General features: G+C 37.2%; 2 protein-coding genes across 2 annotated transcripts in view; one reads left to right on the forward strand and one right to left on the reverse strand.

Moving 5' to 3' along the window:
* Positions 1 to 3,616: 3,616 nt before the first annotated feature.
* On the forward strand, positions 3,617 to 14,580 carry igfbp5a (insulin-like growth factor binding protein 5a). Its single transcript, XM_067459364.1, has 4 exons — positions 3,617 to 4,441; positions 11,620 to 11,828; positions 11,975 to 12,091; positions 12,238 to 14,580. Exons 1-4 carry the CDS (start codon positions 4,102 to 4,104, stop codon positions 12,373 to 12,375), a joined length of 804 nt encoding a protein of 267 aa, XP_067315465.1. The 5' UTR covers positions 3,617 to 4,101; the 3' UTR covers positions 12,376 to 14,580.
* The window catches only part of igfbp2a (insulin-like growth factor binding protein 2a), a 42,007-nt gene continuing 40,508 nt past the window's right edge, over positions 14,383 to 15,881 (reverse strand). The window contains exon 4 of the mRNA XM_067459363.1: positions 14,383 to 15,864. Within this exon, the coding sequence (XP_067315464.1) occupies positions 15,706 to 15,864 (159 nt within the window). The 3' untranslated portion in view covers positions 14,383 to 15,705. The remainder of the gene's footprint in view (positions 15,865 to 15,881) is intronic.

Raw genomic sequence — 15,881 nt, forward strand, 5'->3', positions numbered from 1 at the left:
GAGTATTGCAATAAAAACTTTCTGTTCCTGTCGCCTAAGAATAGAATAGCAAAAAACGAACCGAAAACCATGTTTAAAAACCGAGGTATGTATTGAACTGTGGACTAACTGTATTGTTGTATCCCTAATATATATATATTACCTAATATATATATATACCTGTATATGATTGTGCCGGCTGTCTCTGGTCTCAGTCTCGACTTAAACTCGACCCTTTTTGAACTTGGTCTCGACTGAGACTCCACCCTCTCTGAACTCTGACTCAACTCAGACTCCACCCTCTCTGAATTCATACTCGACTCGGACTCGAATGAGCTGGTCTCGACTACAACACTGGTTTTCACAGTTTCTGTTACTTCCTGTGTTTTTTCAGAACTTCAATGATGTGTCTTGGTGTTGATGCTATAAGGAATTCCCTAAGTTTGACCGGCATCTAAGCATGTGTAAAAAAAATGGCAATGATCATTGGCAGAAGGCAGTGCTCAGGAATATAAAAGGATGCCTGAGTTACACATCATTCGTTTTTAAACCAATGAGATACAGTTGAGCTACGGCTTTCCTGTAGCTCAACCAGTAGAGTGTGGAGCTAGCAATGCCAAGGTCATGGGTTCGATTCCCAGGGAAAGCTAGAACTGACAATAATGTAAAATGTGTACCTTGAATGCAATGTAAGTCGCTTTGGACAAAAGCGTCTGCCAAATGCGTAAATGTAAATGTAAACCCCTTTGCTCTCATGTTGGCCAAGGAAGGCCAAACGATGAACCATGTCTGAGTTTTGTGAGTAGCAATACAAGGAAGCTTGCTTGCCGTCATAACTATAACGTAAAATATAGCCCATAACACGCTCTCCCACATTTATTTATTAGCATTGTTGGGATGAGTAACATTTACATGTGTGGTTTCAACAACCAGATGCATTTAGACTTGATCTAGATCTAGACTATCTCCTGTAGTGTTTTGAGTGATCAGATTTAAATCTGTCTTGAATGCGTGTCGGAGGACATTTACACCCGGTCTTTTCATGATTGGATCTAGCTAGCGTATCAAAGAAAATGCAAGTGACCATGTGTAAACAGACCCACTGTGTCTGGTATTTTCTCTGCTGCGCGTCGGCACTCTCCTCTTCGTGTCCGTCTTCATCGTGTCCCATCTCTGGCTTGTGTTACTGTCCTTAACAGACTTCGTAATATTTTCACACCAATGACATTCAGGAAATGATTGCAATGCAGTCCGTGTGCAAGTCCAGAATAGAGATCAGCCAAGATTAAACTTAAAACCATCCGGTTGCTCATTGTGTGTTTGAAGCACAAAACCGGCTGTTTCCAATTTATGGTCGGTCGATTTGTGCGGTGCGAATTTTGAGGTTGCAGAGAATACATATTAGGAGCAAATGGAGCAATTTCGAGCCTTGATAATGGGTTGTTACTTATATTTCGGTTATTTATCGGGAGCTACCATGACAGTGATAAAGATCTACCAGTCAATCGCAATGCTTTGGTGTCTGGTCCACTGGCCAAGTGGATAGGCATTTTATTCAGCATGGTGTAGTGGGTATTGCATTTCCTATAGCGCCAACACCAAGACGTAGCATCAAATTACACTTCAAAAGAGAATGTTTCAGATTTCAGAATGCTGGGTCTTATTGCCACGCTTAAAGGGATAGTTCACCCAAAAATGAAATTTATGTCATTAATAACTCACCCTAATGTTGTTCCTCACCCGTAAGACCTCCGTTCATCTTCGGAACACAGTTTAAGATATTTTATATTTTAGTCCCAGAGCATATACAGTATATGCCCACTTTACTGTCCACGTCCAGAAAGCTAATAAAAACATCATCAAAGTAGTCCATATGTGACATCAGTTGGTTGATTAGAGTCTCTTGAAGCATCGAAAATACATTTTGGTCCAAAAATATCAAAAACTAAGACTTTATTCAGCATTGTCTTCTCTTCCGTGTTCCTCAAAAAAGATTCAAACAGTTCATGAATCAGTGAATCTATCAATGATTCGGATCGCCAATGTCTCGTTATTTCAGCAGTTTGACACGCGATCTGAACTGCTGAAATCGTGTGACATTTGGGATCCGAATCATTGATCGATTCACTGATTCATAAACTGTTTGAATCTTTTTTGAGTATAGACTGCTCTGGGACTAAAATATAAAATATTTTAAACTGTGTGAGGAACGACATTAGGGTGAGCCATTAATGACATCAATTTCATTTTTGGGTGAACTAACCCTTAAAGACCATGCCTGTACGTCCCTTTCAGATAAATGATGTATTGACATATAAGGGTGTCTGAGTTGATGACGTATAAATCAGGCACCCTTTTATATTCCTGGGTGTTTTGCGTGTGATGTTATGTTTACACATGCATTCGCAACCTGGGACGTTTCCTTATGACTATGTTCACCTGTGTCTATTTTAGTTCATCATAATCCTTCATTTATATAGCCCACTGTTTCATTTTATGATTGTTGCTTTTTATTTTAATACAGTCTGTTTATTCAGCAAGTTAAACTGTTACAGAAAAAACAGAGACACTGGTCATAAGAAAAAATTTGTTGATAAGTCAACCTACTTTAGCATACAATTAATTTTTACAAGTGAACATAAAATTTGTCAAATACATTTAATATCAAATAATATTCATTTGCTTATCATTATTATATTTTTTACTTCGAAAAACAAAAGCTCAAAACGTACACCGACCTGAAAATGACCAATTTGTCAGCAACATCAAGACTTTAAATTCAACATGAAATTAAGTTTCATTTTTTCCCTAAGAATATTTAAATGAAATGGCTTCACAAACAAGAAAATATGAAGGGCAGGACTTGAAATTGTCTATCAGGACTTGATTGGATTGTTGGATCATTGTCATTTTTTCTGTTGCTGTGATCTCCTGTGAGTGACAGGTTGTCAAGCCCACCCTATAAATGTCATTAGGGAAGAAAGTAGGAGAGGAAGTTACAGAGTGCTGCAGTAGGCCTAATTACTTATTTTCGTAGGCCAATTCAGAAGTTGGTCCATTGGTTTTTAGATTAGTGACTAAAAAAATCTTATGAATCTTACACAATTTTTTCAGAATGATCATCAGCAGAAGTAAAAAGCTAAACATTGTCTATAAACAAACTATACCTCAGTCTCATAACTTCATTGTCACCGTCACTAAGCTTCATTAACAATAAAACCAAGAGCAGCATATTGTAAACAAGATAGTAATAACACACACATGCAAAAAAAAAAAAAAAAAAAAAAAAAAACATTTAAAGGAAATAATAACAGCGTAAATGAGATTGGGGATTTAATCCATTTTGCCAGTAATTTGGCGAATTTTAAATCGCTCCTGATTTTTAGTTGTAGGCAATTTTGAGTAAAGATTAGGCTACATTGGCACACGGTTTTAAAAAAAACAAAACAAACAAAATAAACAATAAAAATAAAATAAAAATGATTGAATCAATTATATATAAACAATAAAAAGATTTTAAAAAATAGTTAACTTTAAACTTTTTCTAAGACAAAAAGTAAACATTACATTTAAAGTAATTCCTAATTTTACGTCATACTTTTATGTCATCTTTGTAGTCTTCAATTATCTTTCACATAATCTAAACCTACCGAATAGCACAGCATCACTCCGGGATCCGCCCAAGAAGGACCAGAACCTTTAAATGAAATGAAGTGCGCCTCCCTCCTCCGCGGTTAACGTGAGCAGAGCCTCATACTGACAGACAGCAGCTCTCCGGGGTGACCACTCTTCGTTTGATTAAGCTGCAGGACCTCTAATAGGACCGGCACATATTGATTTCCTTTTTGAATACAGAGGTGAACGTGTTGACTAGGCTACACGTATTTTTGAGGTCTGCGCTTTCCCCCCGAATTCCATCCCATTTAATCTCAGGACATTGCCTTTTAATTACAGCCTCATGTATGAGCCATTGGATTCTTCTACCAAGAGGTGAGAGGATTGATAATTGCTATTTTTAAACACCGAAACACTCCCCTAACCGGACGCTACTTTCGCTCTCGGACATCTTAGACGAAATCGACTAATTCAAGGCTAGTGGAAAGGTTTTTCTACAGTAGGACCATGCTGTTAAGTTTGTGTACTCTGATGACATTTGTATGGGGTCTACCCGGCTTTTCTGCCTCGTACGTGCCCTGTGAGCCGTGCGATCAGAAGGCGCTGTCCATGTGTCCACCGGTGCGGATGGGGTGTCAGGTAGTGAAGGAGCCCGGCTGCGGATGCTGCTTGACCTGCGCGCTGACCGAGGGGCAGGCGTGTGGAGTCTACACGGGGACATGTGGACAGGGACTGCGCTGCCTGCCTCGGAGCGGAGAGGAAAAGCCGTTACACGCTCTGCTTTATGGCAAAGGAGTTTGCATGAACGAGAAACTAGGTCTTTATAAACCACCACTTCATATAAAGGGTAAGTTTTAATGACATGCATTAGATCTATCTATCTTTCTATCTATCTATCTATCTATCTATCTATCTATCTATCTATCTATCTATCTATCTATCTATCTATCTATCTATCTATCTATCTATCTATCTATCTATCTATCTATCTATCTATCTATCTATCTATCTATCTATCTACCTACCTACCTACCTACCTACCTACCTATGGTGAATTATCTAGGTCAGAACATCTATAGCAGAAGATCTTATAGGATTTATTATATATTACCTTGATGAGTTTGTTTCATTTATTGAGTACAGAATTGGTATTCAAATCAAATTCTTTCCTAGCAACCCCCACCCACACACCCGCAGATCTATCTCTCTGTCATCCTCTTTATCTCTCTGCCTTTCACAGGCTTTAGCCTCCCCTGCCTTTCTTTGCAAAAATCTGCGATTAAGTCAGCTGTCAGCACCCTTAAAACTGTGATTATGCGATCTCATCACATTTACTGAAAACAGCTGCTGCAGCTATTTCTTCAGATCATCATCTTTCCATCATCAAATCTTTTTAGCATGGAATGGAAGAATTGGGAATGGATTTTGAGAACCACTTGAAGAATGGGATTTTAAAAAGAAAGCTAAGGTTTACACACCTGAGTTAAGGCTGTTTTAAGAAGACTCTATGCAACCTCCGAATTCTGTGTAAAGATGCAATGGTGTAAAAAGATCTGACCCACCTAGTATATTTTTATTCATATTGTGTCAGGTCTATAAAAAAATCTTGTAATATGAAAGAATTTGCAATATGCACGATAAGACGCATCTATGGCCACTTATATATACACAGAGACAGTTTGATTGAGTTGTTTTGGGTTGTGAAAACTCAAACCATGCATATGGAATTGTTTCCCAATTCTAAATAAAACTCATTTATCTTGCAAACTGTCTGCCTATGAAAGCACTCATAGATGTGTCTCATCACCAGACACAGTAGAAGGACAATGCAAATTTTCAGGGCATGAACTGAAGAAAGAACAACATAGTCACAATTTGCTAAAACGTATAAATGAATGAGATGTCACAGTTTAAGTTAAAATTAGGCAACACTTAACAAAACAGGTTCACATATTAATAAATTGTAGGATTGATTTATTAATTTGTGGCCACAATAACCTTTGGCTCTGTATTAAACAGTTTGTGTAAATGCACCCATTTGTGACCCTGGAAATATTAATATTATTAATATTTATACATAATCTGAAAGCTGAATAAAAAAGCTTTCCAGTGATGCATGGTTTGTTAGGATAGGCTGATATTTGGCTGAGATACAAAGACAAACTGGAATCTGAGGATGCAAAAAAAGCGTAATATTGAGAAAATCTCTACAAATTGTCCAAATTAAATCCTTAGCAACGCATATTACTACTACTACTACTACTACTACTACTACTATATATATATATATATATATATATATATATATATATATATATATATATATATATATATATATATATATATATATATATATATATATATATATATTTATATATATTAATGGCAGAAAATTTACTAAATATCTTAATGGAACATAATTAATATCCTCATGATTTTTGGGATAAAAATATGTAATTTTGACCCTATTGCCTATTGCCACAAATATGTGTGCGAATATGTGGGCTTTCTGGTCCAAGTTCACACTTGTTGCCAACTTTTTACTGTAGAAATTAGATTTTAGTCATAAAAAGCATGGTAACATGTAACAGAAGAAACTTAGATGACAAAGCAGAGAGAAAGAATGAGCACATCCACTCTCAGGGCTGCACAGATATCAGATTAGCATGCATTCCCAGAACAAGAACACCAGATTAGGGAACATGGGAGAGCACTTGTAACATCACTAAAATAAAACATAATATTCATGAAAAATAACATCCGGTTAACTAATGCTTGGCAGATGATAAAACAACAGATTAAGAATGCGTAAGCACTGTTGATTTATTCAATGATTTCAAAGCTTTGCTGAGGCCTTTTCTCTGATTTGTCAGTGATGTCGTCACAAATGGCTTGGGAGATTTGCTCATCTGTTGTGACCCTGGCCGCTTAGCTTCTCCACAGAAGACGCAGAGGGGCGAGGAAGGGGTCAAGCCCTTGAATCTGATTACTCACGGTACAGCTGGGCAATGCAGTGACGTGTAAGGGAGAAGAAGAGAGTTGGCATCTGGCATCTCTGCTTTCAATTAAAAGAAAGAGCTGGTGGTTGAGTTCAAACTGTTGAGGACTTATTGTCGTGTTTGATTTGAACTTCCAAAACTTTCATGATAGGTTTTCACAGACCTGGATAAAACCAACAGCTAAAAATTATCTGTTGATCTGATGTCTCTTCTGAAGAGTTCTGGCTTGCGGTCAGATGCCTCCATTAAAGTCAATGGACCGAATGCACAAATAAACTGATCCGCTGAATTCTCAATGTAAATAACCCTTACAAAAAATATTTATAGGTCTACTTCAAGTTAATTTTATTAGGTATACTTGCGTAAAGTTCAAGTATATTTTGAAGTATACTTTACGTAGTAAGTATACTAATATCAATGTACTAGAAATATACTTGTAAGTTTCAATACTACTTGGGACTAAATTGGCCCACTTTTTAGTGTATAAAAGTAGGCCATTACTTTTAAGTATACTTTAAATGTAACTGTAGTAAACTTTAAATGCACAACTAGTTTAGAACAAAGTTGTACTTATAGGTATACTGATAGTTTACACTACTTGTAGCACATTTTAGTTTATATATATATATATATTTAGTTCACTTTGAAGTATACTCAGTAAACTACTAGTATTCTTGTAAGTTTGCTTTAAGTGAACATGACATAGTTTAACATTTACATATTATATTTGCACTTTTAAGTAAACTACCATTGTCACAAGTCCTGTCCAGTTTAGTTTCATTATCATGGACTTTCAGTTTGTTTTCATTCATCACATTTCTTTGTTCTGTTTTCCCACCACTCATCAGTAACCATGGACACTAAATAATCATCACAGCTGTTTGTCATTTGAGTTTATCATCCGTGTATTTAAGTTCCTCCTTTTCAAAACTTTGTTTTGACACTAGGGCTGCATTTACACTTCAGGTCTTGATGCACAATTCCGATTTGGTGACTATATACGATTTTTTTGACGACCCGCTTACATCATCTTTTCAAAAGCGACCCGTATCCAATATTTGCATTTACATTGTACACTGGCAAAACAGCCCAAGACGTTCTTAACCTGTGAAAGGAAGTAAAACAGCGCGATATGCAATGGACGCAGACAAAATGATTGCACAATGATTGCACAATGCTGTCTGCACTGTTCCACACATCTTTAAAGGTCGGCAAAACATTTCTCTTGTAAGGCGGAGAACAAGAGGAGAGCTCTTGACAGGGTTGCCAGGGTTCCACAACAAAACCCGTCCAATTGCAACTCAAAACTGTGTTAAAGTAGCCCAATTCCACATGAAAACCGTGGACTTTGCAACACTGGCCCTTGATTGCAGTTTGTGTCCACCTGAGTTGACGTCATTCGCCTCCGTCCTTTTTTCAATGACGTACGACTCGCATTTACTGGGGAATATCCGATTTGACCACTTACATGGCAGACGCAAATGCACGCATCCGAATCATATATTTACGGATTTATTACCACAAATGAGTGAGGCCTGAGTCCGATCTGAGGATATCGGAATTCATGCGTTTTTTTCCTGCTTACACGTTCATGCTGTTATTGAATCTTCATCAGTGTCTTTTTTTGGACCATTAGTGTTACAACTATGTTCCTATTTAGGTATTAATTTTACATAGTTGTAATATACCTTTAACTGTACTTAAAAGGTGGGATAAGTGATATTTGGTAACCGTTGTTGTTATTTTAAATCACCAAAACAAACACGCCCCTACCCCCAAAAGGGTCTCGGCCCTATATTGATAGCTCCGCCCCACACATACGTAACCCAGGTAACGACTATGGCAGAATCTGTGTGTTACTAATCCAGGTCGAATATTCAATGAAAAAGTCACCCCTTCCATCATAAAAATACAAACCGTTCTCATGAACAAATAGTACACGAGCCGACAGTCCAGCTAACAACATATTACAATTATGACAAGATTAGAGTTATGGCGATCACAAAAACACAAACCGTTCTCATGAACAACTCGATAGAACACGAGCTGACAGTCCAGATAACGACATATTACAATTATGACAAGATTAGAGTTATAGCGATCACAAAACACAAACAGTTCTCATGAACAACTCGATAAAGTTAGTAGGCTATACAAGCTCGATAGTCGACATATATTACAATTATGACCGGATGGGAATTATAGATGTAAAGAGGAAACAAACATACCTGTATTTTAGGAGTATAGTATCTTACCTGTCGAACACATTTTGTAAAATGACGCTTGAAACCTTGAAAGACTGAGGGGCTTTAGATGCTCCATACAGTGTGGAAATGAACGGGTCTTTATCATCATTGAAGTGAGCCACAATACGATCGCAAATTGACAAACAAGCGAACATGACACATGAGTATAGTCAAGCACAAGCCAGCATATATTAGTTCTTTCTTGGCTAATGTCCATCCTGTGTGACTCGTGTGTTTTGAATAATGACATGCACTGGGCCTCTCTTCTCACCATAGACACGCCCCTTACCTGCTGATTGGCTACAAGTTTGTTATTCCACTTGGCCCGAGTCCTTTTTCTAAAACGGTTTTGAAATAACACTTATTCCACCTTGAACTCTTTTCATTTTAAAAACATTTTATTCTTGCTTCATTCATCCATTCTTATCAACACTTAAATGTGGGTATTGGGTACGTTTCATAAAAAACAAAAAACAACAACAACATTTTAAACAACAATCTAAGAAATTTGTATTTTTGTCAGAGATTACGTCCAGATAAGATTCAGAATGATGATCAAAACATAGATGGAGTAGACTGATTCTATCAACACCCCGAAAGCTTTCCTGGGTCGAAATTTCATCCGGTAACGTTAGGGAGTTTTGAACTTGCATGCTGTTTAATGTTTAAGGATTATGTTATTTCACATTTGCGTAAACGATCTTCTATCAGTTGTTTCTGCTTCTTCTGCTGTGTTTTGATTCAGAGATACCATACGTAATAGCACCATATACGTAACTGTGAAAACATGGATAGTCTGAAAATTCAGTCAGTGGCGGGGAAAGAGAAAAGTAGATTTGAAGCAGCCATGGCTCATCTGCATCCCCACCAAAATATTCATCCAAAACTTCTATATAATAGGGATGCGTTCATGTGAAAACATTGGGTAATTCCGGAATCACCGGCAGGGCTTTTTTAATCGCTAATCGCTTAAAGGTGCACTATGTAGGATTTTTGCAGTAAAACATCCAAAAACCACCAGGTCAGTGTTATATATTTTGTTCAGTTGAGTTCTTACAATATCTCAGATGTTTCCAACTGTTTGTTAATTGTAAGAAAATTGCTATTTTAACCAAAGAACCAGGACGTCTGAGGAAGTCGCCTGTCAATTGCGTCATATCTGCGTTTCCCTTGGTTTTCTGTTTTATTTGGCAGAAACGCTTTACTCTTAGCAGTGTGCAACATGTCACAGCAGCCACTGAGTGAAGGCACAGAGTAACGCCATAACATCATTTTAAACACACTTAAATGTATCTGATATGATAAACAGAGCTGCATTACCTCATACTTATGACCCGAAAATGGTGCCGGCAGAAATGGTGCCGGTGACTGTGTGCCGTCATAATAAAAGTCCCACTGCTTGAGAGCCGTGTGTTGCGCAAAAATCACTCCAGCTGCCTTGCTCAGCTCCTCAACATTCGGTCCTGTTCTGCTTAAAACTACAGTAACGTTAATAATTGCGTCCATGAACATAATTTCTGCCTGAGTCCTAGCCCGATTCTTTTTTCACCGGCTGTGAGGTGGAGACCACATGTCCCAAGATTCTGAGCTCAAACCTGGCGTCATCAAACTACACCTTTGTTTTGAATAGGCACCCTCTAACGGATGGAAAAGTTGCATAGTATAGCTTAAAGTAAAATGTACATGTCTGCATGTACATGTCCGTTACTGATTTGAAGTAAATTCCTGTGAACACAACCAGTGGACTAGCCTTCACAACAATTCAGATTTTCTTTATAAATCAATATTTTCAAACAATATACGTTTATAAGTATGAAAAACCATGTGAAAAAAGTATTTTATACTTAATAAAAAAGTAAACACAACTACAAGCCAAGTATACTTAAAATACTTAAAGGTGCACTATGCAACTTTCTGTCCACTAGAGGTCGCCTATTCTAAACAAAGGTGTAGTTTGATGATGCCAAGTTTGAGCGCAGTATCTTGGGACATGTGGTCTTCACCTCACAGCCGGTGGAAAATAGGACACGGGCAGAAATCACGTTCATGGATGCGGTTATTAACGTTACTGTAGTGTGAAGCAGAGCAGGACTGAGTGTTGTGGAGCTGAGAACAGCCGCTGGAGCGATTGTTACACAAATTCCCACCTCGCGAGCACCAGGACTTTTATTATGATGGGACAGAGTCGCCCGGGCGCCCGCACTTCCGCTTTTCCGGTCATGATTATAAGGTAAAGCAGCTCTGTTTATCATATTACATACATTTAAGTGACGTTACTCTGTGCGTTCGCTCGGCGCTACTGTGATATGTTCACACTGCTAAGAGTATACTTTGGATAAAAGCATCTGCTAAATGCATAAATGTAAAGAGTAAAATGCTTCTGCCAAATAAAACCGAGGGTAACGCAGATATGACGCAATTGACAGGCGACTCCCTCAAACGCTATGCTGACACGTCCCGGGTCCTTGGTTAAAATAGCAATTTTCTCACAATTTACAAATAGTTGGAAACATTTGGGATATTGTAAGTACTCAACTGAACAAAATATATAACACCGGCCTATAGTGGTTTTTGGATATTTTGCTGCAAAAATACTACATAGTGCACCTTTAATATAATCCACTCTAAGCAAACCAATACATTGTGGCCTTAGATTGCAGATCTTTATGGTTTTGTGACTGGCATACAGGCGTCTTGACATTACGAGCAACCCTGAATTTGTTACGTGAACAATGCAAATCTCAGTATGCCAATCTATCTGACTATTGTCATTTTCTTAGATCAAGAGTCACGTGAAGACGCCCTGGTCACAGAGATGACGGAGGATCTGCTTCCCCAGGCTAAGGTTCCATTATTCCAACGGGGCCACATTAACAGCAAGAAGGCTCAGGCCATGCAAAATGATAGGAAGAGACAGCAGGCTAAACTCAGGACAAGGGGCCATATAGACTACCCAGTCTTCGGAATGGACAAACATCAGTCTGACATTGTAAGGTTTTTTTAACCAACTTTCATCTGATGTCAGAGGCAAAAAGCCTGTAATGTTTTCATAGTGTTTGTGTTATTGTACCGTTTCTATAAATGCCTGAGACATTTTCCAGACTCTTCTGTTAATGATGTGTGTGCTAACTGCAGGGTCCATGCCGAAGAAAGCTGGATGGAATTATTCAGCAGATGAAGGACACCAGAGTCATGGCTCTTTCTCTGTACCTACCTAACTGTGATAAGAAAGGCTTCTTCAAGCGCAAACAGGTTAGTTTTGCACTTCAGCATGTTTATAGATGTCAAATACTGGCAAGCTTAGTTGTCGGAAAGTTTTCTTTCCTATAAACACATTGCTGGCTGAGGGTATGGTCAAATTACTTTGCTTACTTTGCTTTGTTCATTTTCGATTACAGTGTAAACCCTCCAGGGGGCGCAAGCGGGGCATCTGCTGGTGCGTAGATAAGCATGGAGTTCAAATGCCGGGCACTGATTTTAATGGAGGCAACATCCAGTGTAAAGATCTTGAAAGCAACGGCAACAACAACGAATGAGAAAACTTAAATTTGGTCACGTAACAACAACATCACTCACTCACTCTCATCTACCATACTATATGATTGCCAATTATTTATAATCTAAATCTTAAAGAGTCTGACATTTATTTGTGGAAAATCCATAGTCTCTTTTAAAGCACAATACAAGTACCAGTTATTGAATCCTGCAATTGTCCTCTTTGATCTTCATGGGTTGGTGGGATCTATCAAGTATCATTTGGGAGTCATGGACTAGTTTCCACTGTATCTTATGACATAGACACCTTAGAAAGTCTTATGAGCTTAAAGAGCTTTAGGAGATAGTTCACACAAAAACTATAATTATGTCATAATTTTCTCACCTTCATGTCAGTTCAAACCTATATGACACACTTTCTTTTATGGAACACAAAATACAATTTTTGTTCAGTTTTTGCCCAAACAATGAAAGTCAATGGGGTCAAAGACAACACTGGACTCTATTTTCTTTCATTGTACTGTATGAACAAAAAAAAACACATTATTATTTTGTGTCCCACAGAAGAAAGAAATGCATACACATTTGAAATGACAAGGTGAGTGAATGATGAAACGTGAACTTTCCCTTTAATATTACTGTTTCATATGACTTTAAGCTTTTGTCCATGGCACAGCACTTACTCACTGAAGAGTACTTGTATAGTCTTCTCAGACTCTGTTTTTTTTTTAGTTTTTTTGTAGAACCCTTTTCAAAGGTTTCAGGAAATTAGTTTATTTTCTTGCCACATTGTTTTGCAAACCTGAACAACATAGGAAAAATATAACCTCCTAATAAGCACTGTTTCTGCACTGTAAAACAAAGAAAAAAAGCCTATTTAAGCACAACATCTTAATCTTAGACACATGCGGTTTATATGAATAGAAAGAGAAAGACTCACCATTTGAATGCACAATGGTGACAAACCAACCAGCCATTTTCTAGTTTTTCAAACTTTAACAGATCAGGGTCCTTGGGTTCTTATGGAAATTTCAGTGCCTTTTTCTACTCAAATATTTGAATACTGATTTACATCAAAGGCATCAAAGGGGCCACAAAGGCAAAACACAAACACTGAAAATGCTGACCTTTAGTTTGCAGGAGTGTAGATTCGAAAAAGCAAATTCAATGTTCTTAAAAAGCAGGCAAATTGAGATTATTTGCATTAGGAAAATGCCATAGTAGTACAATACCAAAGGTACTATTAGGTTTTGACCCACAGAATTGAATTTGGTGCAACCAGGTTTCCTTCTAATGGTATAAAATAGATGTTCTTTTGAGCTAATGAGATGATTTCAGAATTGTTCCCTGATTGTAGAATTGCAGCCTCAGCAACAGAAGTAAACCAGATTGACTCACAGTTTATTTTAGCCTATTTAAGTTTCTGGGCACATAAGTGGTTCTGTAATTTTTTTTTAAATATCCCTCTTCTTACTATTGAGTAACATGGAAAGAATTCTGAACAATACCACTCCATGGGGGGAGGTTGGGCTCATTGTAACAAGATAAAAATACGGCGCACACTAGTGTGACAAGTTTTGTAAGGTGCCTATCTAATAATGGATTGACTTTTTCAGTTGAACTTTCTAATTCTTTTTAATTTAATAACTTTTAATACCTCTTGTTGAGCCCAAATCAAGTAATATGGGTGGTTTAATTGGTATGACATCTAAATATCTGTGTGCAATATTTATTCGCCATGTAATTTATGTACTCTTATTCTGGTCTCTTTTGTAAAGACAGAACATTTATTTAATAAATATATAAATATAAAGATATTCAGATACAAGAATAGAGACTCTGTTTTTATTTTGTTTGCTGTACTAATCAAATATAATTTGAGATGAGCCACACTGAGAGGAGTCATTTCAAATATTTCATTGGTGCATCAATATTTTCTTTTTTTTTTTTTTATATATTACAGTTTTAGTACACATGTCTTTCGTCATTTTTCAGGGGGAAAAAATATATGAGAGGTGATTATTCATTCAGTTTCTTGCTCCAAATAATACCTTGGAATATACTTCTTTATTTGTGTACATGTAAAACGTAGGGTCCAAAACAGAAAGTGACAATGACACCTAACAGAAAGGCTGAATTGTGTATAAAATCTGCACAAAGTAAATCACAATGTTAAGTTAAAACAGTTAGTGAACAGCTCTCTGTATTATATCTCTGTATTAAAGAGTTTTTGTGCAGTGTTATAATTATGTTTTCTCTTCCTTAGTGTGACCACCAGATGTCAGTAGTTACATGCAATTGTAACAGAACATCGACTGCATTAGAATAAATTGCGTAGTCTTGTACTGCATCCGAAATAGCATACTTATTTACTGTATGGTAGGCCAAAAACAGTGTGTGACTAAAGTATGTCTGAATTCAAAGTACTCAAGAGTAGGTAAAAAGTTACTGGATGACCTACTATTTCCGGCAAGATTCTGAAGTGGGCAAACAATTGAGACTTTACTATGACGTGAGGCCACATATGAGAGGATTTGTAATTGACTGTGATGACGCAACTGACACTTGTAGGTCACATGATAATGGCAACATGGTGAATGTAGTACATCCAGATTATTTTCATACTTGCAACACTCATACTAACACTTTTTAAGCGGTTGTGAAGTAATTAATTCGATTTCAGATGCAGCTCTAGTACTAAATAGTTTGAATACCCCCTATGCATTCACATACAAATTAAACAGATAACTTTTAGGTTTTTTAAGACAAAAGATTAAGACTTCATAAGCAGCCCCACATATTTGGTTTAAACTCATTTAAGGTAAGAAACGAGTTCTCCTTAATGTAACGCTTAAGTGTGTTTGTCAAAACTAACAATGTCATATCCTGTAAAAAAAAAAAAAAAACTTACCCTAGCATTTCCTCATGAGAGGGTAGCAACCTATTAAAATAAGTGTAACGAGTTGAAACGAATAGCACCAGCAACATAATGAGAGAAATACAACCGTACACATCATGATTAGCACAAGATACATACTAAGTATGTAAAAGTGTTAAAGATAATTTTACATTTCTAGTTTATTTCCTACAGAAAATTAGTATTATCAGTCTGCTAACATCCGTTCGCTGGTCATATGTCATGACTTGGATTTAATTTAAGTACAATCATACTTTATGTTATATCAGTACTTTAACTGTAACAATACTGTTTCAAACCATTTCAAATCTACAAGCACAAAAATGTATAAACACACAAGGTATATTTGTAGCTTGTTTAGAGAGTGTAAAACACTGACTCTTTGGGGGGCTTGGTTGTGGGTGTGTAGGCTTGAAGGTCAAGATGGGAGGGGATGGGATGGTTCAGGATATTTTTAGTTTTGAGGGTCCACAGAGGGATCTATCTCTAGGCCATCAAGGTACTGGTTGCAGTTGGGATCACCCCTTATCAGTGGAGAGGTGGGAATGGGTTTTCCTGTGTGTGGATTCACACACCAGCACTCACCACGATGCCCATTCACTGACATCTTACACTGAAACAGACGAAAGA

The sequence above is a fragment of the Pseudorasbora parva genome, chromosome 12 (assembly GCF_024679245.1).
Source record: "Pseudorasbora parva isolate DD20220531a chromosome 12, ASM2467924v1, whole genome shotgun sequence".
In the NCBI taxonomy this organism is placed as follows: domain Eukaryota; kingdom Metazoa; phylum Chordata; class Actinopteri; order Cypriniformes; family Gobionidae; genus Pseudorasbora; species Pseudorasbora parva.

Bases quoted from the DNA above. Each gene is read 5' to 3' on its own strand.
- igfbp5a (XM_067459364.1), top strand. From the start codon at position 4,102: ATGCTGTTAAGTTTGTGTACTCTGATGACATTTGTATGGGGTCTACCC. The intron at 4,442-11,619 runs GTAAGTTTTAAT...TCATTTTCTTAG, and splicing joins ACCACCACTTCATATAAAGG to ATCAAGAGTCACGTGAAGAC. The intron at 11,829-11,974 runs GTAAGGTTTTTT...TGCTAACTGCAG, and splicing joins ACAAACATCAGTCTGACATT to GGTCCATGCCGAAGAAAGCT.